General features: G+C 41.6%; 1 protein-coding gene across 3 annotated transcripts in view; it reads left to right on the forward strand.

Moving 5' to 3' along the window:
• MKLN1 (muskelin 1) overlaps positions 1-23,557 on the forward strand; it is a 120,074-nt gene that overhangs the window by 78,165 nt on the left and 18,352 nt on the right. For all 3 annotated transcript variants that reach the window (XM_054064953.1, XM_054064968.1, XM_054064961.1), the window contains 5 exons: positions 1,687-1,816; positions 12,728-12,875; positions 13,961-14,075; positions 17,815-17,954; positions 20,565-20,667. In XM_054064953.1, the coding sequence (XP_053920928.1) occupies positions 1,687-1,816; positions 12,728-12,875; positions 13,961-14,075; positions 17,815-17,954; positions 20,565-20,667 (636 nt within the window). The remainder of the gene's footprint in view (positions 1-1,686; positions 1,817-12,727; positions 12,876-13,960; positions 14,076-17,814; positions 17,955-20,564; positions 20,668-23,557) is intronic.

A 23,557-nucleotide genomic window follows, 5' to 3' on the forward strand; every position in this document is an offset into this window, starting at 1 on the left:
CTAAAAAGCAAAGTGAATTTCAAATAGTTGACTTTAATTGAATAATGGTGAGCAGGCCCGAAGGCTATTGTTCAATTCTATCTAAACTGTTTTTCTTTTAAAGTTGGTAGAGCAACTTGGAAGCTTCTGGTCTAGTAAATACTATATGTGGTTAATGGAATGGTAAACTTGGGTGGTGCCGGGACTTACTGGGTGTACGCTGAGATGAGCAGGCCTTGTATCTTCTGTGTGGAGCTGCTGCTGTGGCTGTTTATTGTCCTGAGCAGCTGGGCACAGATGGCATTACGGGCACTTCATCCAGAGCCTGTTGGGATGGTAGGAGACGGGACTGTGTAGTGCTTTATTTAGTGTTGAGTATTGAAGAAAAATCTTCCATTGCCTTTCCAGTTGTGCTTATCGACTATACGTTTGCTTAAGCAAAGAACATGGGAACTGTGTGGTTTTGGCTGCCATGGCTCCCAAACTCTGACTTGGGAGTGGGGAGGAAGACGGTTAATTAATATTGTAGCATTCAAGCATGTATTGATGCCACCAGCTGAAAACTGACCTGTTTGAACAATTCACTGAGTGTTTTTCTTTCCCTTTTAAATGAAAGATCAGAATTTTTATAGCGAGTGCTGTGCTTTCAGAGCTTTCCATTTCATTTTTGTTTTGAATGGCTCTCTTAAGAACAGCTCTCTAAAATCTGGATCTAAACCATAATTGCCCCACAAAATTCTGCACAGGTACCAGAGGATTTCTCAAGTATATGTCTGTGGTAAAAGTAAGAACACAGGTTTTTTGTAAGCACAGTTCGTGGAAGTTTAGATCCTTTGCTGTTTTCTCAACCATTTGAAAGAAAAATAATCTGCCTCTTAGTGGACTTTCCACTTGGCAAACTTGAAGAAGTAATAAACCTGTTATTCTTGGCTTGCTGCTTGCCACTAGCCTGTTCTGAGTTTAGTAAAGTGCTCGTACCTGGCTGGTTTCTCTTATAATCCGTCTTTTGTTTCTGTGGGGTTTTTTTAACAGTGAAGTTATGGTCAAATGGGTTTTAGACATGGAAACTGTTAATTCTTTAATATTAAACTTCAAAAATGAATTGCTGATTTAATGTTCAAAAGTTATAGCAAGGCTGCAGGAGTTCACTATATAAAATTTGCCAGGTCACTCTTGAACTGAACCTCTGTGTTGGATCCAAGTTTGTGGTTTCGTATGGATTGTGAAAATGAGGTCTTTAAAATAGCATTTGTGAGAGGCTTTTCGAGGTGAAGACTCTGAGAGACCTTAATGGTTTAATGCTTGAAACTGACGAATCACAAATTCAAAAAAGAATAAGATCAAGACTTCAATTGACAATTCTCGAATTTTTGAGTTTGAGAATAACAAACTGTGAATCTTTGCAGAGATGAAGGTAAAATAGATTTAGAATCATAGAATCATTAGGTTGGAAAAGATCTTTGAGATCATCAACTCCAACCGTACCTGTCCACTACTAAATCATGTCCTCTACAAAATCATATCCTCAAACAACACCTCATCTACCCACCTTTTAAACGTCTACAGGGATGGTGACTCAACCACCTCCCTGGGCAGCCCCTGCCAGTGCCTGAGGACCCTTTGATTCATTTGTGAGTTTTTTTAATGGTCTCAGTGGCCAACATATTTTCTTCAGCTTGGTAATGACACGTATGTTTCCCATTTTAGAAAAATCGCTGCTTGTATGTCTTTGGTGGCCAGAGATCGAAGACTTACTTGAATGACTTCTTCAGTTATGACGTAGACAGCGACCACGTGGATATCATATCAGACGGCACTAAGAAGGATTCAGGGATGGGTAAGAATATAACTACATACTCTTTTCTTCCTGTTGGTACAAATGACAAATATATTGTTAAGTAGGTGAAAGGCCAGCTGCAGTGCCCTGTGGTATCAGGTTAGCATCCTTCACTAGCCTCACGTACCCAAGTAAACTCCACAGTATATAGGTTAAACTTATGCCAGCTCTTTTGTCCTTCCCGTTATTTGACACTTGCCACCTTCAACACAACACAAATAATTAATGCCTGAAACCTCATAGCCCCTCGAAAGAAAAAAAAAAAAAAATCAGCAAAGTAAGAACTAAAAATATCTCCTTGAAACTCCAGCAAAGAAAAAAAACCCCATCTTTAAAGAAGGAAAGGAAAAGCGTTTTTTTCCTAGTTTTCCCCAGGTGAAAGATGCCAAAAGATAGAAATAATCTGCTTGGTTTGAGATGTGGAAAGGCAGGTAAGAAGCTCAGAGATAGAGAACTGGAGTAGAAGGACGGAGGATATTTTGTCTGGCAGGAGCTGACAGGTAAGTCCTGTTGCCCTGTTATTGTTGTACTAAATTATCAGGATGAGCAAAAGAAAAGGTAGGATCAGGGAGCAAGGCTTCAGTCCTGGTTGGTTCATAGTGCTGGAGCTGTGCACACCAGGCAGGGTTCTGTATACCAAAACCCTTTAAAAACACCCCAAAGTCGTTGTAACACAACATAAAGAACTGATTTTATATCTCTTCTCCTCAGACAACATAGAGAATCATAGAATGGTTTGGGTTGGAAGGTACTGTAGTGATCATCCAGTTCCAACCCCCTGCCATGAGCAGGGACACCTCCCAGAGGACCAGGCTGCTCAAAGACTCATCCAACCTGGCCTTGAACACCTCCCGGGCTGGGGCAGCCATGACTTCTCTTGACAACCTGTGCCAGTGTCTCACCACCCTCATTGTGAAGTATTTCTTTCTAAAGTCTAATCTAAACCGTTCCCCTTCCAATATAAAGCCATTCTCCCTCATTCTATCACTCCAGACCCTTGTAAAAAGTCCCTCCCCAGCTTTTGTGTAGTTGCTTCAGGTACTGACTGGAAGGCTGCTCTAAGGTCTCCTCAGAGCCTTCTCTTCTCCAGGCTCAAAAAACTCAACTCTCTCAGCCTGTCCTCATCGCAGAGATACTCCAGCCCTCTGATCATCTTTGTGGCCTCCTCTGGACCTATTCCAACACTTCGATATCGCTCTTGTGTAAGGGATTCCAGAACTGGACACAGGACTCCAGCTGGGGTCTCAGAAGTACAGAGTAGAGGAGGAGAGCCCCCTCCCTCGCCCTGCTGGCCATGCTTCTTTTGGTGCAGCCCAGGATACAGAAGAATGTTCTTTTTTTTTCCAGGAAGGGTCCCTGTTTATATAACCACATAATTTTCCTTGTTGTCAAATACCCTGATTTTCAGCATACAGCTCAGAAGTGGAAATTTGTGTTCCAGTATCTTCTACTACAGAAGTCATGAATATTTCTTGTATTCTGTATATTTAGTCCCAATCTTGTTATTTCTTCTTCTAGTTACCAAAATCCCTAGAAGCTAATTTATCTTGAGTTTAGGCTTCCCTCCTTAATTTGATCAAGCTTAATTTTTAGCAAGCAATTTTGCTGAACTTCTGAAGTGAATTATTGATGGCTGTGAGTTATTGTTTGCTCATTAATTTAGTTATGCCAGTGAGGGAGAAGAGTACCCAAGCTCTTATTCTCTGGAGTCACTTATTTACTTGAGTGCTTCCAAGGAAGAACCAGCTTGTATTGTTGACGGTCTCCTTTATTAAGGTGCCTGCCTGTTCCTGAGGCTGCTCTACACACGCCCACACACCGTTTGTTGTCCTTAGAGATTTTAAAGAATGGTGATTTTTTCCATTAAATTGCTAGCATTCCACCATTTTTGCTCTTTTAAAATGATGTTTCTTTATAGCCTGAAGCTTTAAAATGTGGCTTTAAGCTGACGCCTGTGTCTACTTCAGATTTAAAGATACCAAGCTTGCTTTATGGAAGAAGACACTGAGCTCTGCTCTTCTGCAAGTACATTAACTGCAGGGTTCAGTTAAGCAAATGAGACTGTAATATTAAGCCCTCCTCCCCATTCCCACAGGCCCTGATGTGGTGAATAGTAGACTTTGTAAGAAAATGACTCATTGGAAATAATTCATGAGTCGATTTTCAGTTTACTGTTCTCCTGCGTGTAGAAAGTAAACAAAGATTTGAACGTTTCCCTTGCTTTTGAAAGAAAATGCTAGGATTGTTTGCATTTTAATAGGAAGAGTGCAAAACTCTTGTTACGTTCAGACAGCAAATGCTGACAGCACTATTTTAACCCAAAAAAGCTAGTTTTTATTGTGCTCTTATTAGGTGGTGATATACCATTTTGATCTGTATGAACAAAGTGATTCCCTGTCTGGCTGCTGTGAAGTTTTAAGCTGCTCAGTGTGATGAGTCAAGTTGAAGATGCCTGACCTAAATGTTCCTATAAAGTCCCATGATTACATTTTGTTCCTGGCTCGTGTGTGGCATTCAGTTCTATTCTTAGTTGTGCTATTTTGATTTTTACCCTTTCTAAAAGAACTTAATTATGCATTTGTTTAAAATTTCAGTTAGAGTAGTGATAAGACTTCAAAAAAAAGCAGTTAAGTAGATAGTTAAGGAATATCAGTAATGCGGGGCTGTTGCAATGCTGGAAAATGATGGTAATGAGATGTTGGTTTTGCTGCTCTCCTCTCTGGGTGAGAAGTTTTTGCTGTTTAGCATTTCTTCGCTCTTGGTTGTGCTTTTGACGTTGATCCTGGAACAGTTCCTTGTGTAGGTGATTGCAAGAATATTGAGTGATGAGCATCGCTGAAATGTTCTTAACTGGGGGTAAAGGACAGTGATTTCAGCAAGTTTAGATTTGCCTTCTTCATTCCCGGGAGAGGTTCAAATGTGCTCAAGGTACAATTTCTAAAAGGTGGGTTTGCGTACAGCTTTGCCTTCTGAAAATGCCTCCTGACAGGATCTGCTTTAAAACATAGGTAACCTCTGCAGCAATTCATGTCATGAGTGCCATTTGCTCGTGAGCAGGGGTAGTGTCTCCAGCTCACTGCATCAAAAAAACTGGTGCTTTCTCTTTGCTGTCGAGGGATGGCACTACAGTGAAATTAAGCCATTAGGGGTGGTTATCTTTCTGCTGCACGATAACTTGTTAGGAGCAAGGAATTTGTTAGTTCAGCTCGAAGAATGGATGAAATGGGATTGAGGAAAAAAGAATGCAGCTAGGATCATAGAATGATAGAATCACTAGGTTGGAAAAGACCTTTGAGATCAAGTCCGACCTTACCTGTCCACTACTAAACCAGATCCCTGAGCACCTCATCTACCTGCCTTTTAAACACCTCCAGGGATGGGGACTCTGCCAGCTCCCTGGGCAGCCTCTGCCAGTGCCTGAGACTCTTGGTGAAGAACTTTTTCCGAATATCTAATCTGAACCTCCTCTGGCATGACTTGAGGCCATTCCCTCTTGTCTTATCACCTATCACTGGGGAGAAGAGACCAAAACCCACCTCTCTACAACCTCCTTTCATATAGTTGTAGACAGTGATAAGGTCTATCCTCAGCCTCCTTTTCTCTAGGCTAAACAACCCCAGGTCCTTCAGCTGCTCCTCATAACACTTTTCTCCAGCCCCTTCACCAGTTTTGTTGCTCTTTTCTGGACATGCTTCAATGTCCTTCTTGTAATGACGGGCCCAGAACTGAACACAGAATTTGAGGTGTGGCCTCACCAGTGCCGAGTCCAGGTGCACAATCACTTCCCTGGTCCTGCTGGCCACACTGTTTCTGATACAGGCCAAGATGCCATTGGCCTTCTTGGCTGTCTGGGTACACTGCTGACTCATATTCAGCAGCTAATGAGTTGGATGTGAAGAAGGGCAGTAGTGGTACAGACTGGAGGAAGCGTAATGCAGTTGAAGAGCCTGTGACTGGAAGAGAGGCAGAAATGTGTATGTGATTATGTTGATGCACATACCCTCTTACAGCAGTCATATACCTTTGATTACTTTAACACCAGAACAATACACAAACAACAACAACAAAACCCAACATGCGTATGCTAGAGTGTATCTCTGCAGCTTACTCATGGTCTAGAGGTGCCACCAGTATCAAATGTCTTCCAAAGGCTGTACTGACAGCTTGTCCGACTTCCTTAGCACACAGTTCATGACTAATCATGGGCAGTCATTTCAGGTCTCAGGGAGCTAATGGGAACAGTTGTGGTCAAGGTTACTGTGATAATCCTCATTGGCCCTGACTCAGGTGGTGTCAGAGCTGTTGGTCGGAAGGAGAATTTCCTTCTCCAAGAGAATCAGGATCATTTCATATCATCGAGTAACTTCCAAAGTCAAACGAGAACAAGCTTGAAATGTTTTTCCTTTTAATGGTGAAGTAGTTCTTATGTGCAAAATGCAATTTATTATTTTTTTTAAGCTACCAGTAAAGTTCTGAGATCTTTTATTGGGATGCGTCCTCATTCCCGGTGCAGAACTGGGGACTTGACAGACAGGCGATTTCATGGATAAGGACCACGGACAGAGGCGGCACAGCCCAGGCAGGAAATCCACATTTCAAACAAGATGATGTTAGGAAAACAGTAATCAGAATACGGAGCATACCTAGCCCAGCATAGCCAGGACCCCACTCAGACAAGCAGTCTGAATATCCTATTTTGATTGTCTTTGTGGCACCTGACGTGTTTTGCTGTTCTTCAGTTTAAGGTCTACCTTGACAAAGGCCAGCATGTCTCTTGACATGGGAGAACTTTGTTTTATGAGGGACCTTGTGTGCTCTTCATCTTGTGAGATGCTTCTCTGAACCAGTCTCAAAATACTTTCTTCTAGCTGTTTGGTGGTGAGGAGTGCAGTCAGTCCCCAAATCCTAAGGATGCTCTACAGACATGGCAGAGCAGCAGAATTCCATTCAGATTTACTAACTGACCTGTTTTTTCCAAAATCTCACATTGTTTGGAAGAGAATTAACTGTTGGACATCAAGTTGTTGCTTTTTCAACATGACAACCAAACTGTTGAAATGGTCTCCTTAGCTGCTCCTTGGCTGGCTGCCAAACGCAGTCTCATCAGGAAAAATCCCAGCGGATAATCATTATCTTGCTGTGTCAACAGCTGGCCTGTGTGCTATCTCAATCACTCATCAAGGTTTGCTACGTTAAAGTTCAGGGGAGGTGCCGCTTCAGTTTTATATGGATTACAAATAGCGTAATGGAGCAACTTGCTGACCTACCACTTCTTTTAAATTAATCCGTCAGGGAGGTGCCGGGTTCTGGGGAACAGCAATATCCACGTGATGTAGCTTTCTCCTATTTTTTAAATCACGAGGCATCAGAAGGAGGGAGGATACTTGCAAGTCACTTGTAGTGGGATTAGCAGTAACGTGTTCTGAGGGTTTCGTAACTTAAGTGGCACTGAAAGGCTGTCAGTGAACTTGCTTCCCTTAATTATCCTTCATGAATCCTTCACAAGGAGTCTGTAGACTACAAGTTTTTTATCCTTGTTTTGCCAATGCTGTGTTTCAAAGCACATTTAAAACCATGCCATAATATCCCCTTAAATGAGAGATGAGAATTCATTTCCAAAGTACTGTCTAGTCCTGAGAGAACCACATCTGTGTGAACTCCGCTTTACTGCTTTGCAAACCCTGCCTCTGTGTTGTAAAAGCTCTGTTTACTGGTTTGGACTCTGCCAGCAGCCAACATTGTGCTTAAAACAACTGTAGCTGTTTGCAAATAGAATCCAACAAATATTCAGCTTGCCGAATGATCGCTACGATCAAATAAATGCCTGTAAGTAGGGACTGTGATAGTGGGAAGATGTTTCTTTTACGATTAGGCTTACTTTTGTAGAAAAGTTTTTCCCTTGCATTATATGTAAGTGGAAATTATACTGTACAGGGTTACGCAGCATCTTAACGAAGCCTTCCCGGGAATCATTATTTGTTTATGTAACTGTCTGCTAACTTAAGGTCTGCGTAGCTGAATATTGTTTTGAAATACAGAAGCTGCGAGTTTTTAATTTTTGTTATATAAAAGTAAATGGAAATTTTAAGTTCGAGAGAGAGAGAATTTGACCTCATATTTTCAATTTGTTACTGTCCTTCTACTCTGGGCCAGTTAATGAGATCACGGGACGGAGGAAACAGTGGCACAAGGAAAGTATTCACCAAGCATTCACCATTTTTTAGAATTGTGTCGTGTTTAGGAGTTTCACTCTCCAGCTTCTCCTCTTCAGTGAGTAATAGGAGCCAAGTTAATATCGTGTAGCGACAGGCCAGTGTCCTGTTCTAAACTACCAGGGCTAAGTCCTCAGTTGCTGCTTTACGTCCTTCGAGCTGTTGGTCCACGGCTGATCTAAGTGATCGTAGGGCCCAAGAGGAGCTCTGAACATTGTGAAATCAGTGGAGATTTGCTCCAAAGCTGACTTACATCAGGGGAAAAGCGAGGGGACTTCTATGGAGCTATTCTTACCACTTTATGCACTGCTTAGATCTGCAAATAATAGTTCTTGCATTACCATGTCTGATTCTCCCCCCTTGTGGTTTATGATTTTTTTACAGAGTCTTAACGTTAAAAAAATAGAGCCCAGGGGATTGGTTACTGCCACAGGTTCAGTTTTGTCTCTTATGCATTATTTAATTTCCTTCCTAACATACATTTCGTTAGCTAAATGCCACAAGTACTTTTCACGAGTTTACAGCCAGTGTCCCCCTCAAATACGCTGACCACAATCATTTGAATTGTATCCAGTGTTTACTGGAAATCCGCTGCACTTGCAGATTATGAAGCTCTCTTACCCCCTAGTGGAAGTGTTTGTCAGTCGCGAGGATTTTATGTAGCTCTTTTGCTCTGTCAAGGATCAGATGTCCTTGGTAAACATCTATTAGACATTTCTGGTATGTTTAATATCACAGCATCTTCCTCTTACTGTGTAGTAGCTTCCCTTATTTCCTCATTGTTTTATTTTCAGGGTCTTGTTTACCAGATTTTTGTTGTCTTGTGTTTTATTTTAATCATATTATATCTAAGTTTCTGTTCGATCTTCCTCTGCAAAAGACAAAATGTCAACTTTATCTACTTAAACATGTTTTTTTATACAGTTGCTTGGATAGGTCAAAGAGCTTATATAAGTTACTCCTCATCTTGGGCCCCTATGGATTGTAGAGATATGTTTTTTTGGATATATTATTTTTAATCCTAGAATCATAGAATGGCTGGGTTGGAAAGTACCTTAAAGATCATCCAGTTCCAGCTCTGCTGTCATGGGCAGGGACACCTTCCACTGGATCAGGCTGCTCAAGGCCTCATCCGACCTGGTCTTGAACACTTTCAGGGGTGTGGCAGCCACAACTTCTCTGGGCAACCTGTGCCAGTGTCTCACCACCCTCATTGTGAAAAATTTCTTCCTCATGTCTAATCTAAATTTAAAGCCATTCCCCCTCGTCCTGTCACTATTAGCCCTTGTATAAAGTCCCTCCCCAGCTTTCTTGTACGCTGCCTTCCAGTACTGGAAGACTGCTATAAGGTCTCTTCAAAGCCTTCACTTCTCTAGGCTGAAAAAGCCCAACTCTCTCAGCCTGTCGTCATAGCAGAGATGCTCCAGCCTTCTGGTCATCTTTGTGGCCTTCTCTGGACCCGTTCCAACAGTTCCATGTTCTTCTTATGTTGGGGATTCCAGAACTGGACACTGGACACACGTGGGGTTTTACAGGAGTGGAGTAGAGGAGGGTAATCTCCTCCCTCGCCCTGCTGGCCATGCTTCTTTTGATGCAGCCCAGGAGATGGTTGGCCTTCTGGGCTGTGAGCACACATTGCTGGCTCATGTCAAGCTTCTCATCAATCAGCACAAGTCCTTCTTCGTAGGGCTGCTCTCAATCACGTTGTCTCCCAGCCTGTATTGAAACCATGGATTACTCCAACCCAGGTGTAGGACCTTGCACTTGGCCTTATTGAACTGCATTTTTCTCCAGAAGAGATTGATGTACAGCTGAGAGAAGCCTGAAATGACATGATTTGAATTTGGTTTTGATTGCAGTTATTGCAGATAAATCCTATTTGTACTATCAAGAGTAAAAAAACAGAGGCGCTGAGCTTTGGTGGCTTTCCCCTCCTTCATTATTTAAATAATAATAATTTTGGCATCAGGAAATCGAAGATAAACTAGATAGAAAATTCATTTATTTAACATATCAGGAGGAGGGATGGGACTTCTATGGACAAGTTTGATACGCTTTCTGTACCAATGGTGATATAGCAACCATATGCCTCATGATTATAATCGTTTTCATTTCAACGAGGCAGAGGTATTAATGCTCTGAAGATTTGCATGCTTTTATTTTCTCAAAACCTGGCATAGTTTTTTCAAAGCAGCAGATAGGGTTGCAAAGACATTTTCAATGTGCATTAGCATTGCTGATCAAATGTAGATGGCTGTCCTGCCAGAAATATCTCAAATATGCCTTGAATTTAATGTTTTGGGAGCAATAATTTAGTTCCTGACTATGCGAGCAAACGTTGTAGCCAGCAGGTCCTCTGTTGTGAGACCTCATCTGGAGTACTGTGTCCAGCTCTGGAATCCTCAACATAAGAATGATATGGCGTTGTTGGAACGGGTCCAGAGGAGGACTACAAAGATGATCAGAGGGCTGGAGCACCTCTCCTATGAGGACAGGCTGAGAGAGTTAGGCTTGTTCAGCCTGGAGGAGAAGGCTCTGAGGAGATCTTATAGCGACCTTCAGTGTCTGAAAGGGGCTGCAGGAAGGCTGGAGAGGGACTGTTCACAAAGGCTTGTAGTGATAAGACTAGGGGCAATGGTTATAAACTGGAGAGGGGCAGATTTAGGCTACGCATCAGGAAGAATTTCTTCATCATGAGAGTGGTGAGACACTGGCACAGGTTGCCAAGAGAAGTCGTGGCTGTCCCATCCCTGGAAATGTTCAAGGCCAGGTTGGATGGGGCCTTGGGCAGCCTGATCTAGTGGGATGTCCCTGCCCATGGCAGAGGGCTTGGAACTGGATGATCTTTAAGTTCCCTTCCAACCCAAACGATTCTATGATCCTATATTACATTATGGTTTCTGAAAATTAATCATATTTAGTCTGTAATTGTCCTATTCCCAGTTTCCTTATTGGAGGACTTTCACGGTGCTCACTATTCTGATTTAAAAACTTCCTTGTGGCTTGCAGCTAAAACAAGGTATGTGATGGCACATGGCTGGAACAATGTGCCAGCATTGTTCCCTGCTTTCTTTCTCTCTGCTCTGCCACCCATTTGCTTATAAACTGGATTAATTTTCCTTTGATTGAAACTTTGTGGCAAGATTATAGGTTGAAATATGCTCTGCCTCCAGCTTTTTTCTGAAAGGATTTTGTCAAGAGGATTCTGAGAATGAATTATCTGAATATATTTCAGTTTCCACTTGAATTTATGTAAGAATTAAGCATTTATTTATTGTTTTTAGAACTATTTGGGGGTTTTGCCTTTGCTAAACATTTTGGTAGGGGCTGAAACTGTAGAAAACCAAATGCTTCTCAGAATTTTTTAATTCAGATGAGAATATTCAAGTATGAGACTGAAACCTAGTATAGAAAGGGCTTGCAAAATACTGTTTTGTGTGGTCTGAAACAGCAATATTAAATGGTTTATTAGTGTAGGGCTTGTTTTCTAGGCTTTGTGTGCTGTTCACAGTTAATTGCAGGGAAGAATTTGCAAAATAGAAGAGTTCTGAGAATTTTTCATGCCAAAATCTTGATCGAAGGCCAGGAACCTTTACCAGCCTTTGTAAACTGACCCAGAAAGAGAAATGAGACAAACAGGATCTGTAAACAAAGATCACGTGCTGGTCACAAATACATTTTGGAAGGATGGTTGCCTAGGGAAACAGGAAATGGGGAATTATACAACAAACAAAAAGAACTGCCAAACGAATTTGCTGACCTTTTTTTTCGGAGAATTATGATGAAAACTGCTGGAATTCTCACTATTTCACCATATTTCTAAATCCAAAGGTGGGAGAGAAGAAGAGCTTGGTAATTATACTACAGCTATTTAGAAAATAAAAATAAACTTCCTTTATATTTTTGTCCTAAAAAGAAGCAATGCGTTTGGCAGCTATGTAATCTTGAGTTCATCTTGGAGTTGTCTGAGTTTCCCATCTTTTGCAATTAAGCTTTCTGGAATCAGTGCTTCCTTTTACGGATGAGATAACAAAATCATTCCACACATATCTACAAGGATCATCTAGGTCTATCCTGAGGCAGTTTAATACTCATTTCTGAGCTAGTAGTTTCCCATATAGCTCTGCCCGTGCGTTTCCCTAGGGAGCGGCAGCTCTCAGAAGGCTTTTTGTACTTTCCTGGTGTCACATGTAGAAGGGAATCAGAAAATCTGCATTGGACTTATCCTTAGCAGGGAAGAAGTCAGCCTCTGGGTGATGTTTCTTCTCCTTCTCACCCTGCCTGGGACGTGCATATGCAAAAAGCAAACTGTTTGCTTACCAATTTCTCCTATTCTGTGATGTGCCATTTCAGTTTTAAGTCGTGGTAAATAACAAGATCGCTGTGGAGGAGAGGTGGTAGAAAATACCAGCTTGGAATCACTCAGTCCATTGGGTTTGGTTTTGTATGAGAAATGAAGAGCTGAAAGTAATCTAAAAGAAGAAAATTGAGAAACTAGATAGCGAGGTTTAACCTAAGATGCTCTTTAGCCCAGGATGCCGAAAAGGTAGTTATGTGAAATCTCATGCTTGTACCATGGATAGGAGAAGATGTACTGAATTTCATGGGGAGAGAAGCACATCTGTCTTATTCTTGGACCTCCTCCTCTGTCCTCTGTTGTTCTCAGTGTGTAACTCTTTTTATTTGTGTTTTTTGTCAGTTCCAATGACAGGTTTCACTCAAAGGGCCACCATCGATCCTGAACTGAATGAAATCCATGTCTTGTCAGGGCTCAGTAAAGACAAGGAGAAGCGTGAAGAGAATGTAAGGAATTCCTTCTGGATTTATGACATTGTAAGGAACAGCTGGTAAGTCGATGGAAGGGCTGCTATTTCTAATGTCTGCACTGACTTTCTTTAGAAAGCACTCCTACACGATCCTGTCTCCCAGGTAACTCTCTAACCTCCTAGAACCGTGAAATGGTAAGGTTGAAGGCAACCGGGTTCCTGTGAGGCAGATCATTTTTTCCCCGTAGTGTTTAGGGACACCGTGGCAATAAGCCAAGTGAGGGAGAGAAATCCTGTGATCTTCTCTATTGGAAGCAGGTGGAAGGGGTGAGGGAAAGCAAGCTGTTATAAGTTTTTCCTGTAGGAAGTGTTAAAGGCCAGGATTCATTATCAGTGCAGCAAATTCAGTCAAGTAAGTTGTTAATAGCAGCATATGTGACACTAGTTATTCGAAACTAAGGAAACTGCTCTGCTGTATGAGCAGTGATGCAGAAGTGTTTGTGTTAGAGCTATCGGCTCTTTCCAGGCTGCGTGCAGTGGTATTTCAGGTAGCTGCTAGAGCCAGTATTCCTAGATAATAGCTCCTCGTCTCTTTGCTGTATGGTGTTTGGTAGTTGGTTGCCATTGCCCCTTTCCAGAGCTGGCAGCGTTTCTGTGTTCAAGGTCTCTTGTAATGTGAGGCAAATCACTTTGAATGCTGTGAATGCTGTTTTTTAAAAATGGGGTTTTGGTTGGACGAAACAACCTAAGTCTGCTTGAAAATCAGTGACTGAAATGCTAGCTTTGAAGTGTCTGACCTAGAGCTCTACTGTGTTCAAGTTGGTCTCTATAATGAAAAATAGTCCATGCAGACAATTTTTCTAGCAAATAGTGCAGTATCTTAAGATTCCTCCGTAGCTCATGATGTAAAATTATCTAGAATTTTTCCCTGTGGTTTGTGTTTGAGGACAATGTTCAGCCAGGATGACCTTCTCTGGTTCTTGGATGAGTTTCTTTGTAGAGTCGGGAAAGGGGTAATAGAGGATAATATAAACAGGAGTAAGAAAGCCTTCAGTGTTGTATGCCAAGCAGTTCAATTTGACATCACTTGTACCTTATAGACTTTCAGTAACTTGTTCTGCTTCCTGTAGGTGCTACCAATCATTATTTACTGCCTTGTGTTTCAGGTCTTGTGTCTATAAGAATGATCAAGCAGCAAAAGAGAATCCAGGTAAAAGCCTTCAGGAAGAGGAACCCTGCCCAAGGTTTGCTCATCAGCTGGTGTATGATGAGTTGCATAAGGTATGACGGTCAAGACACATGTGGTTTTGATTTCAGTCTTACTGCTCTTCTGGTGTAGTTGCTTCTTTGTAGATGGGACAATGAATATAGCTTTTTGTATATTGTTAATGTGGTGGGTAACTTTCATTTAACTTAGTTATCTTTTGAAATAAGGTGATAAGCCACTGTTTATGTCAATGTGAAGTAGACATGATAGCTCCTAGGTGAAACAGAAATGCAGACAATGGGATATACTAAATCTCTTTGAAGTTGTCCAGCAGCTACCTCCCAGCTGTTATCCTACCTGAGAACACTTGAAGATTTGTTCCTTGTCTTCAGGGACTTAGTCACTAACAGGTTGTGAGATTAAATGGTCACAGATGAACATTTCTAGGGGAAAAGGTGTTTGAATGAACTAATCTCTGTTAAGGATCTGCTCTAACAGAGGTGCCCTGCTTTCCCCTGCCTATCAGAAGCAATTGTCATTTGTTAGTGCTACCTCACTTTAATGGACCTGTTCATGCTTAAATAGACTTAAAATTGCTTATAATGTACATGACTGCTCCATAAACTTAGTGCTTTGTCTGTATTAAGCAATAAAACACAAACCCATGGGTTAGGTCACTGTATCTTCATGAAACTACTGAACTGAGATTACTGTGACACACTTAACCTTTCATGGATATTTTGCAATTAAAATAAACTTTCTAAAATTGTTGTTAGTCTGAACTGAGAAAGACGAATATACTTTAGTGGTATAATTTCATGGGATGTTAATCAAATTTGGGAAACCCAACCGGCCTGAAAGTCTGGGAATAAGAGGGAGATTTTAAGGGAGAATAGGTGTAACTGCTGTATGGAGGAATTGTATGGTTTGTCTTCATTACGGACAATTAATGTTGGACAGTAAATCCCATTTTGCCTTTAGTGGCTTACTTCTAGGCATAAGGTACCATGAAACTGAGAGTAGTGTTTTATAAGTTACTGTGAAGGTTGCTAAATCGTGGCAGTTGCCCAGCTTTATCTGAAGAGCTGTTTGATGTGCTTGTTTTGAAGAGTCTTATTTTTAGAAACCTCTGTTCAAATGACCTTTCTAAACTTCTCTGATATAAATAAGAAGAGCCTGCATCAGTGGGATGCAGAATACATTGTTTTGAGTGATTATTTTTAAAGCTGTGGAGAAAGGTAGCCTGTTGGACTTCTTGAACCTCAGTATTTGAAGACGTTTTGTGGCATGTATAATATCAACAGGTCAGAGTCTGAAATACCAAATAATGTTGGGCAAAAAAAAAAGGAAGAAATAAGCAATCCTTTTTTAACACTTGCTCTTCTGTTGATTTGTCTATCTGTAAGTCTAGCCTTGCATTTCAAAGGTGGTGTATCCCAAACCTGTCAGAAAATAGAATCATAGAAGAGTTTGGGTTGGAAGGACCTTAAAAATCATCCAGTTCCAACCCCTCTGCCATGAGCAGGGACACCTCCCACTGGACCAGGCTGCTCAAGGCCCCATCCATGCTGACCTTGAACTCTTTCAGGGAGGAGGCATCCAGAACTTCTCTGTGCAATCTCTGCCAGTGTATTACCACCCTCCTCGTGAAGAATTTCTTCCTAATATCTAATCCGAATCTTCCCCCTTCCGGTTTTAAACCATTCCCCCACATCCTATCACTCCAGGCCCTTGTATAAAGTCCCTCCCCAGCTTTCTTGTAGCCCCTTCAGGTACTGGAAAACCACTGTAAAGTCACCTTGGGGCCTTTTCTTCTCCAGGCTAAAAAAGCACAACTCTCTCAGCCTGTCCTCATAGAAGAGGTACTCCAGCCCTCTGGTCATCTTCATGGTCTCCTTTGGACCTGTTCTAACAGTTCCATGTCCTTCTTGTGTTGGGGATTCCAGAAATGGATGCAGGACTCGAGTTGGGATTTCATAGGAGCAGAGTAGGGAAGGAGAATCCCTTCCCTCACCCTGCTGGCCATGCGTCTTTTGATGCCGCCCAGGTTGTGGTTGGCCTTTGGGCTGCGAGCGTGCATTGCTAAACATCTGTTAGATTACCTCATTTGAGTTACCTTGAACAAAAAAAAAAATGAATTTTAGCTACAGATACATTTAATACTTCCATGATTGGCACCTCAGGATTGCTAGAACTTTTGTTGAAGGCAATGACAGTGATGGTTGTGAGTTCCAATTTGAGATAAGATTGGTCGGGTTTTCCTCGTTTTTTCTTAGCAGTATAGTTTTGTCTTTTTGTTTTTACTCTTAATTCAGTTACTCCTTTCCTTTGTGCCCAGGTAGAGTATTGAGTGTCGTGCAGCTGTGCTGCTGTCTTGAGGTGAGGCAAATCTGGTCTTCTAGAGACTGTGGAAATTTTCTCTGCAAGGCATACAATCTTAGAATCACTAGGCTGGAGAAGACTTTTGAGGTCATCAAGTCCAACTGTACCTGTCCACTGCTAAACCATATCCCCAAGCATTTCATCCACCCGTCTTTTAAATACCTCCAGGGATGGGGACTCAACCACCTCTCTGGGCAGCCTCTGCCGGTGCCTGAGAACCCTTTTGGTGAAGAAATTTTTCCTAATGTCCAATCTGAACCTCTTCTGGCACAACCTGAGGCCATTCCCTCTCATCCTGTCAATTGGGAGAAGAGACCAACACCCACCTCGCTACAGCCTCCTTTCAGGGAGTTGTGGACAATGATAAGGTCTCCCCTCAGCCTCCTTTTCTCTAGGTTAAACAACCTCAGTTCCCTCAGCCGTTCCTCGTAATGCTTATTCTCCAGCCCCTTTATCAACTTCATTGCTCTTCTCTGGACATGCTCCAGGACCTCAATGTCTTTCTTGTAACGAGAGGCCCAAATCTGAACACAGGTCGAGATGCAGCCTCACCAATGCCGAGTCCAGGGGCACAATCAGGTCAAAGTAAGACTCTCTAGAGCTTATGAGACATGGAGGGGGACAGGCCTGTTGGTCATCACCCGGGGTTGTGATGGGCTGACCTTACTGTCGCTTACTGTGAGCATCTTTGGAGCTTCTCACTCACTTTGCCAGTGGCCCTTGTGTATGGGGAAGATGATGGTTTTTGCTGACTTAAGGAAAAGGCTGCATTAATAGTGCAGCTCCACCAACAATGCTGACTGGAGCTAAAGCATTAGTCTTTATACAAAGTCTCCTTTTTCTGAGTCTTCCTTATGACCATAAATATTTCTTCTTCAAAGAAAATGTGCGATCACTGGAGTCATCTCACAATTAGAAGGGTATAATCTGCTCATCCTGAAATTAGCAAAGGCTTTATTACGACTGTCTTAATTTAGTTACTGTCATGACAACAAGAATTTGGAGTCTTTTGAGGACAGGACTGGAGAAGAGCTGGGTAATCCATCAATTTAAGTGTTGTTTCCGTCAAGTATTCTGAACAGACCAGCAACAGTTGGCTCAGAGCCTTCTTTTCTGCTCATATCTTACATGCTTAAGGATTTATCATGCTTACAGGGTTTTCCTAAAGAAAGTGATGACATAGTTTGTGGATGTTTGTTTGTAAATATCTCAGGAGTCTGCTAGCTGACAGTGCAGCTTTTTATTATCTTAAAATATAAGCAGTCTAAAAGAGCTTTCTTTTCTCCTAAGGGACAAAGTGAGGCTGATAATAAAATGGAGCAGCTTGTCTAAAAGAGTAAATCTCTCCCAAGATGTTGACGTAGTAAATAGTCTTTGTTAAACATCTGTACACAAACAATCAACTTTTTGATCTGTTTCTCATTTGCCTAGGTCCATTACTTATTTGGTGGAAATCCTGGTAAGTCGTGCTCTCCAAAGATGAGATTAGATGATTTCTGGTCTCTGAAGCTCTGTCGACCTTCAAAGGAATACCTGCTAAGACACTGCAAATACCTCATAAGAAAGCACAGGTATAGAAACAAAAGATTTGCTTTTTTCTTATCCAAAGTGTCTTTTTTTAAGTTGCCAAAACTTAAAATATCTTGCAAACTGTTTTGGGAAACATTGCTTCCTTGGTTTCTTGATTAATTCTTTAAAAGTTATTTTAATAATGAAAAGCAGTGGGGCAGGGTGAACCTACAAAATTAACTTCCTTCTGTTAACTAGTCTGTTATTCCAAAACTAGTGAAATCGAGCTACTGTGTGGGGAGTCATGGGGGAATTTTTAGATTCCCTCTTCACTCTGCTGCTCATCAGTATGTGTTTTGGTGCTGTCGCCTCCCAAAGAAGCAGAGTATGTTTCTGAAACACTGTGCTGAGAGATAGTAACAGCTCGCAAGGATGCTAATGAAGTCTGGAGGCTGGATTCCTTTGCACATCTGAGACTCAGCTGTGGCGAGGTCGGAGTTTCTCAGTCAGAATCACTTGAAAGATCTCACTTATGCAGAATTTAGCTGCACTGTGATGCTTCTTGCACTCTGCATGTTTCAGAGCTGCCTTATATTAGCTATTTAGGGCAAGGGCTTTTCGAAACTAAGCCTATGGTGTTGCCTCGGGCAAGAAATTGCAGCAGCAAAACAGCCTTTCAAGACGTAGCAGATTATTTGAGTCCAATAAATAGCTCTTTCTGCATTCTTGGTGAGAATACTTTGTTATCGAGTTCTGCCAAGAGTTGGAGGTCGGTTTTTACTGATGGCATTTTACTTCCGAAGCAGCAAGCAAATTGCTGTACTTGACTCCTAGTCACTGTGGCTGGATGAGGCCTTTTGCAGATGAGCCACGCAATAGACGTGAATGCTTACAAGAAGGAGTAAAGGTCTTGCTCAGTATTCTGGGAGGCTTATTAAACCTATGTGTGGTTGTATGCAAATGCAGCTGCACAGCCTCCAGAGACACAGCTCTGGATTGCTTGTTTTCACTTGTTTAAATTGCACTCAAAGGAAATATTGCTGTGTATTGTCTGGCAGGAGTCTGGCCTTTAGGCACCGTGCTTCCATTTATTAGGCCATATGAGGGAGGCGAACATGGTCAGCCAGGGACTGGTACGATGGAGGCTTTGCAGAATCACTTGGTTGCCCATTGTCTGCATTCTCTCAGGCTCTGGGTAGAGAATGGTTCTTGGCTTGTACAGACAGCAAATCCACTACATCAGCTGGATTTCTGTTTTGCATATTAATTTGTTTAGTAGCAGTCAATCGTAGTGGAGTCAAACTAGCTGGGTGTATAAGAGCAAGGTGTCAGTGGTTCCGCTTATTTAAGGTACTTCAGCTCTACAGACCACGGTGATGTGGTATCTAAGAAAATCTATATGTATGTTTGGAAGAAATAATGCTTAATTACCAGAATGTTGTAAACATTATATATTACAAAAAGCTGGAGCACCTCCCATACATGACTTTTAGGGTCCTCATCTCTGAAATTCTCTGAGCTGTTTTCCTGGAAAGATTTAGTACTGTGTGTTGGTGATTCAGAAGGTGACAGTGTACAATAATGCTCTTGGCGGTCAGGTGATAGGAGAAAAAGATAGGGGATTTTAAACCTCATCCCTTCTAGACTTGTGCACACAGCTCAGTGCTACGGGGAAGTATCTCTGAGACCAATGTAATTTTCTGAGGGCTCTGTTAACATCTTCAGGGAATTCACAGAAGTTACAGTTTCTGTTCATTAAAAGTAAATGAGAAAATAATGGTGATGGTGCACGAGACTTTTACAGGCATATACGTTTTCGAAATGTGCTATATTAAGGTGCTGTATTCATTGAATCTGGGCGTTTCCCCCCCCTTCTGTTGTCTAGAAGAAGCGGGGAGCATTTTACATCCCTGTCCTTTCAGTTATGCTTCTGCGCTGTCAGGAATGTAAATATCCCTGGGACTGAAGCACTCAAGGCTTGCCTGAACTGTGCTCCTCACGTGAGGTGCTACTCATACCTTACTTTATTTGTGGAAAACAAACTGTACTAAACGGTTTATATTTATGTATTAAGAAGTTGCTGTACATCTGCTTCTGAATATTTTTACTATGTGTATACTGCTTTGCCCTTGTAAATCCCTATACCCACACAAACCTCTCCTCTATGTTTCAATCTGAATTGAAAGCATCTACTCCAGCAAATATGGCTGAGCTGTAATTAACATTGTTTTGTTTGGAAACATTGGGCTGAAAGTTTTCTTAAGCAGGTTTTACTCTTTGTGCAAATCATATCATCATAGAATGGTTTGAGTTGGAAGGGACCTTAAAGATCATCTAATTCCAACCTCCTGCCATGGGCAGGGACATCTCACTAGATGAGGCTCCTCAAAGCCCTATCCAGCCTGGCCTTGAACACCTCCAGGGATGCAGCATTCAAGACTTCCCTGGGCAACCTGTTCCAGTGCCTCACCACCCTCATCGTGAAGAATTTCCTCCTTATGTCTAGTCTAAATCTGCCCCTCTTCCAATTTAAAGCCGTTCTGCCTAGTCCTATCACTACATGCCTTTGTAAAACGTCCCTCCCCAGCTTTCTTGTAGTCCCCCTTCAGGTACTGGAGTAGGACTTAGTCCTGAAGGAAATGATTGCATTCATTTCTGTCTCTCCTCTGCAGGTTTGAAGAGAAAGCTCAGACTGACCCTCTTAGCGCACTGAAGTACCTGCAGAATGATCTGTACGTGACTGTGGATCACTCAGACCCTGAGGAGACAAAAGAGGTAGTGATGAACGATCTTTGTCTTACTTGGAAAGAAATGTAAACTGTCTTCTTGCATGGGAGCTTTAAGTTTCTTAAACCTTGTTTTTATTCAGTTGAAAAAGCTCTACAGGTGCACAACACTTGGCTCTATCATATATTTCTCGACACTAACGATCATACTGTTCAGAAACAGTTGTTTTGCAGCTGCAGTTCCAGATAAAATAGCTTTTGTACTCGTAGCAGTGAAGCCTAGGCCTTTGTTTTATTTTCAACGAGCTGGTGCATATTTGGGGAGCTTTGATTGAAATGTAAACTCTCTGAAACATCTGTAATTGGTTGTGTGGTAGAAAGGGAATAGAGACTTGTATTTGTGCTGCCTTTTGGCTTGTCAATATTAAATAGCTCTGGAGGAGAAAGATGCTTTTCTCTAGATGATAAGCGTTTCTGGAAGTAGATTGTATATATACATTGCCTGCTAACATAAACTCTTATTTCCTCTGCCTTTTGAATATTATCCAGTGGGCATGGTCTTTTATTTGTTCCAGGAATTTGTTCCCATTTCCTGTTTTGAATCCATTACCGCAGCTCATGTCACTGTCCAGAAAGGATTGAAGAAGTAGGGAAAAGTATCAGATAAGGTGGTTGATTTATTAATTAATTTCGACATGGAACATGGGACAGGCAGCTGATTGTATAAACATTTAACTCCTTACATATTGATGAGGAAGAGATGAGCATGGTTCTTACCCTCTTCTTGTGTTAGTGACTTTGGAAGCGATTCCAAAGCTCCTTTCATAAAACTGTGGTAGGAGAATGGGCACTGTTATTCCATGCCGAGTCTCTGGATTAAATCACTTAATCTGTTGGTTTTAACTTGTTACTGCAGGTAAAGAAAAGATCATTATACAGGCACTAAAAGCTTTTGGAGGAGAACATGCTTCTTGCATATGCACAGTATAGAACTGTAGGATTAGAAGAATTAAGAAAAAGTCTTTACTTGTGTCAGGATCTTGGAACTGATCACATTTGTCATAAATTCTGGTTAGCCTTTATAAACATCTGAGCCAATGAAACATTTAATAAGTGTTTGTAAGTTATTTTTGTTAAATGGTTTCTCATTTAAATTGTCCCACATGGAGTAGTTTCATGTCCTGTCTAGCCTTTTCTAGCATGGGAAAGACAACAGATAATCCTGCTTTTCTTCAGGTAGAAAAGAAGATTTATTTATGCTTCAAGGAGGCTACGCCTCATCTTCCCAGTGTGGTAGCACTTTCCTCTTCCTAGTTGAACCTGTAATAACCTACAACATATAAACACCATTCCGATGCTCTCCTCTCCCCTCTTCCTCTCTTCCACCCACTGTAAGGCCATGCCCTGTGTTTTCTGATCTCTCTTTTTCTCCATGTAATACCCATGTGCTGGTAGCCCCATCTTGCCTGCGAAGGCCATGTCTCTCTTTGGCTGGTTACACCTAAAGGGATCTTACACTCATGGCTGGCTCTGACTTTTTATTGCTTGAACAGAAAACATTTGTGGTGTCATCAGCAAGTTCCTCTCCTTTTAGCTCAAGCTTCTTCCTGTCACCAGCAGACCAAAGGAACTGCCATAAAGGCTGCACGTTGTGCACGTCTGGCTTAGGAAATCCTCTAATATTCTACATTTGACTTTCCCAGTTCAGGGTGTAGTATTTAACTTGTCCATCTTGTAAGAATGAAGAATTTACCTGACTGCATGGGCTTCTCTGAGATTTTGGGGAAGAGTAGTAGCTTTATTATACAAGGTAGAAATGAAATAAAATGCTTAAAAAAAGATATCCCTTTTCGTACCAGTGTTCTGCACATTAATGATCGAACATAAGAGCTTAGGTAACTCCATCCAGCAGAGTTATTATATTGTGAATCCTTTCTTTGCAGGCCTAGCGCCTGATCCGAACAAAATTCAGCTGCTCTGTCTGTCACGCTGATCTGTCAGATCAATGCGTACCATTCGAGAGGATGAAAGCTTCCATTCCAGTGGTGTCCGAAAATCATTTAACAGTTTCTGGGAGGCTTTTTTGTTTGGGGTTTAGCTTTTCTTTTCTCTTTTTTTTTTTAAATTGTCCTGGTCCAAAAGCTTTAGCCTCCAAGGCTTTGTACACTGGAACAGATCTGCCAGGTATTGTGACACAGAGCCAGCTACTGTGCTGGTACCGATGGGTGGATTTCCAGTTGACGTCAATTTACCTTCCAGTTATCACATTGAGTTGGCTTTTTGCTCTGGCATTACATCGTCAAATAGCTCTTGTGCTTTCCAAAGGATTGACGCAGGCTTTTTGGATTCTAAATCAAATTTCAAGCACCAATTCGATTGTGTGTATCAGCCCAGACACCTACATACTCTGTCTTTATTTGTAGTTGAGATCGTCTTAATTAATACCAGAGGCTGTATATCTGATTGGCTTGCTCTGTGCTGGCTACAGCCATTGAATGTTCTAAGGTTTTGTAGTGTGGCAAATATTAAGGGAATTGGGTTTTGCCTGTTTTTTTCCCCTCCCTTTAGGGCAACTGTTACATTTCAGAAGGACCAAACTGAGTAGGTTTATCCCCAACTTGGTGCTGCAGTTCTCTTGGGGACCGGTCTAGAGGGCTTTATGTTATTGATTGAGATACAAGTAGTGTTCTATACTATTATTAGCAGAATTTCACTCTGAGGTAAGGCTGACTTTCTTTATGACAGAAGTAATTTCTTCTAACTTAGTTAGGCAAGTCTGTTCAGCTGTTTTGAGTTGGATGCCAAAGAAAATAAACAAGCTGTTCTTAAAACTGACTTTGGCGTTAGTAACCAATTTTGTTTATAGTAGCGTGAATGATTGATAGTAGGAACATACCCCCAGAGTTTCATTCCTTTATTATGAATGTTAGGGATGTTAA

Source organism: Cuculus canorus, chromosome 1 (assembly GCF_017976375.1).
Source record: "Cuculus canorus isolate bCucCan1 chromosome 1, bCucCan1.pri, whole genome shotgun sequence".
In the NCBI taxonomy this organism is placed as follows: Eukaryota; Metazoa; Chordata; class Aves; order Cuculiformes; family Cuculidae; genus Cuculus; species Cuculus canorus.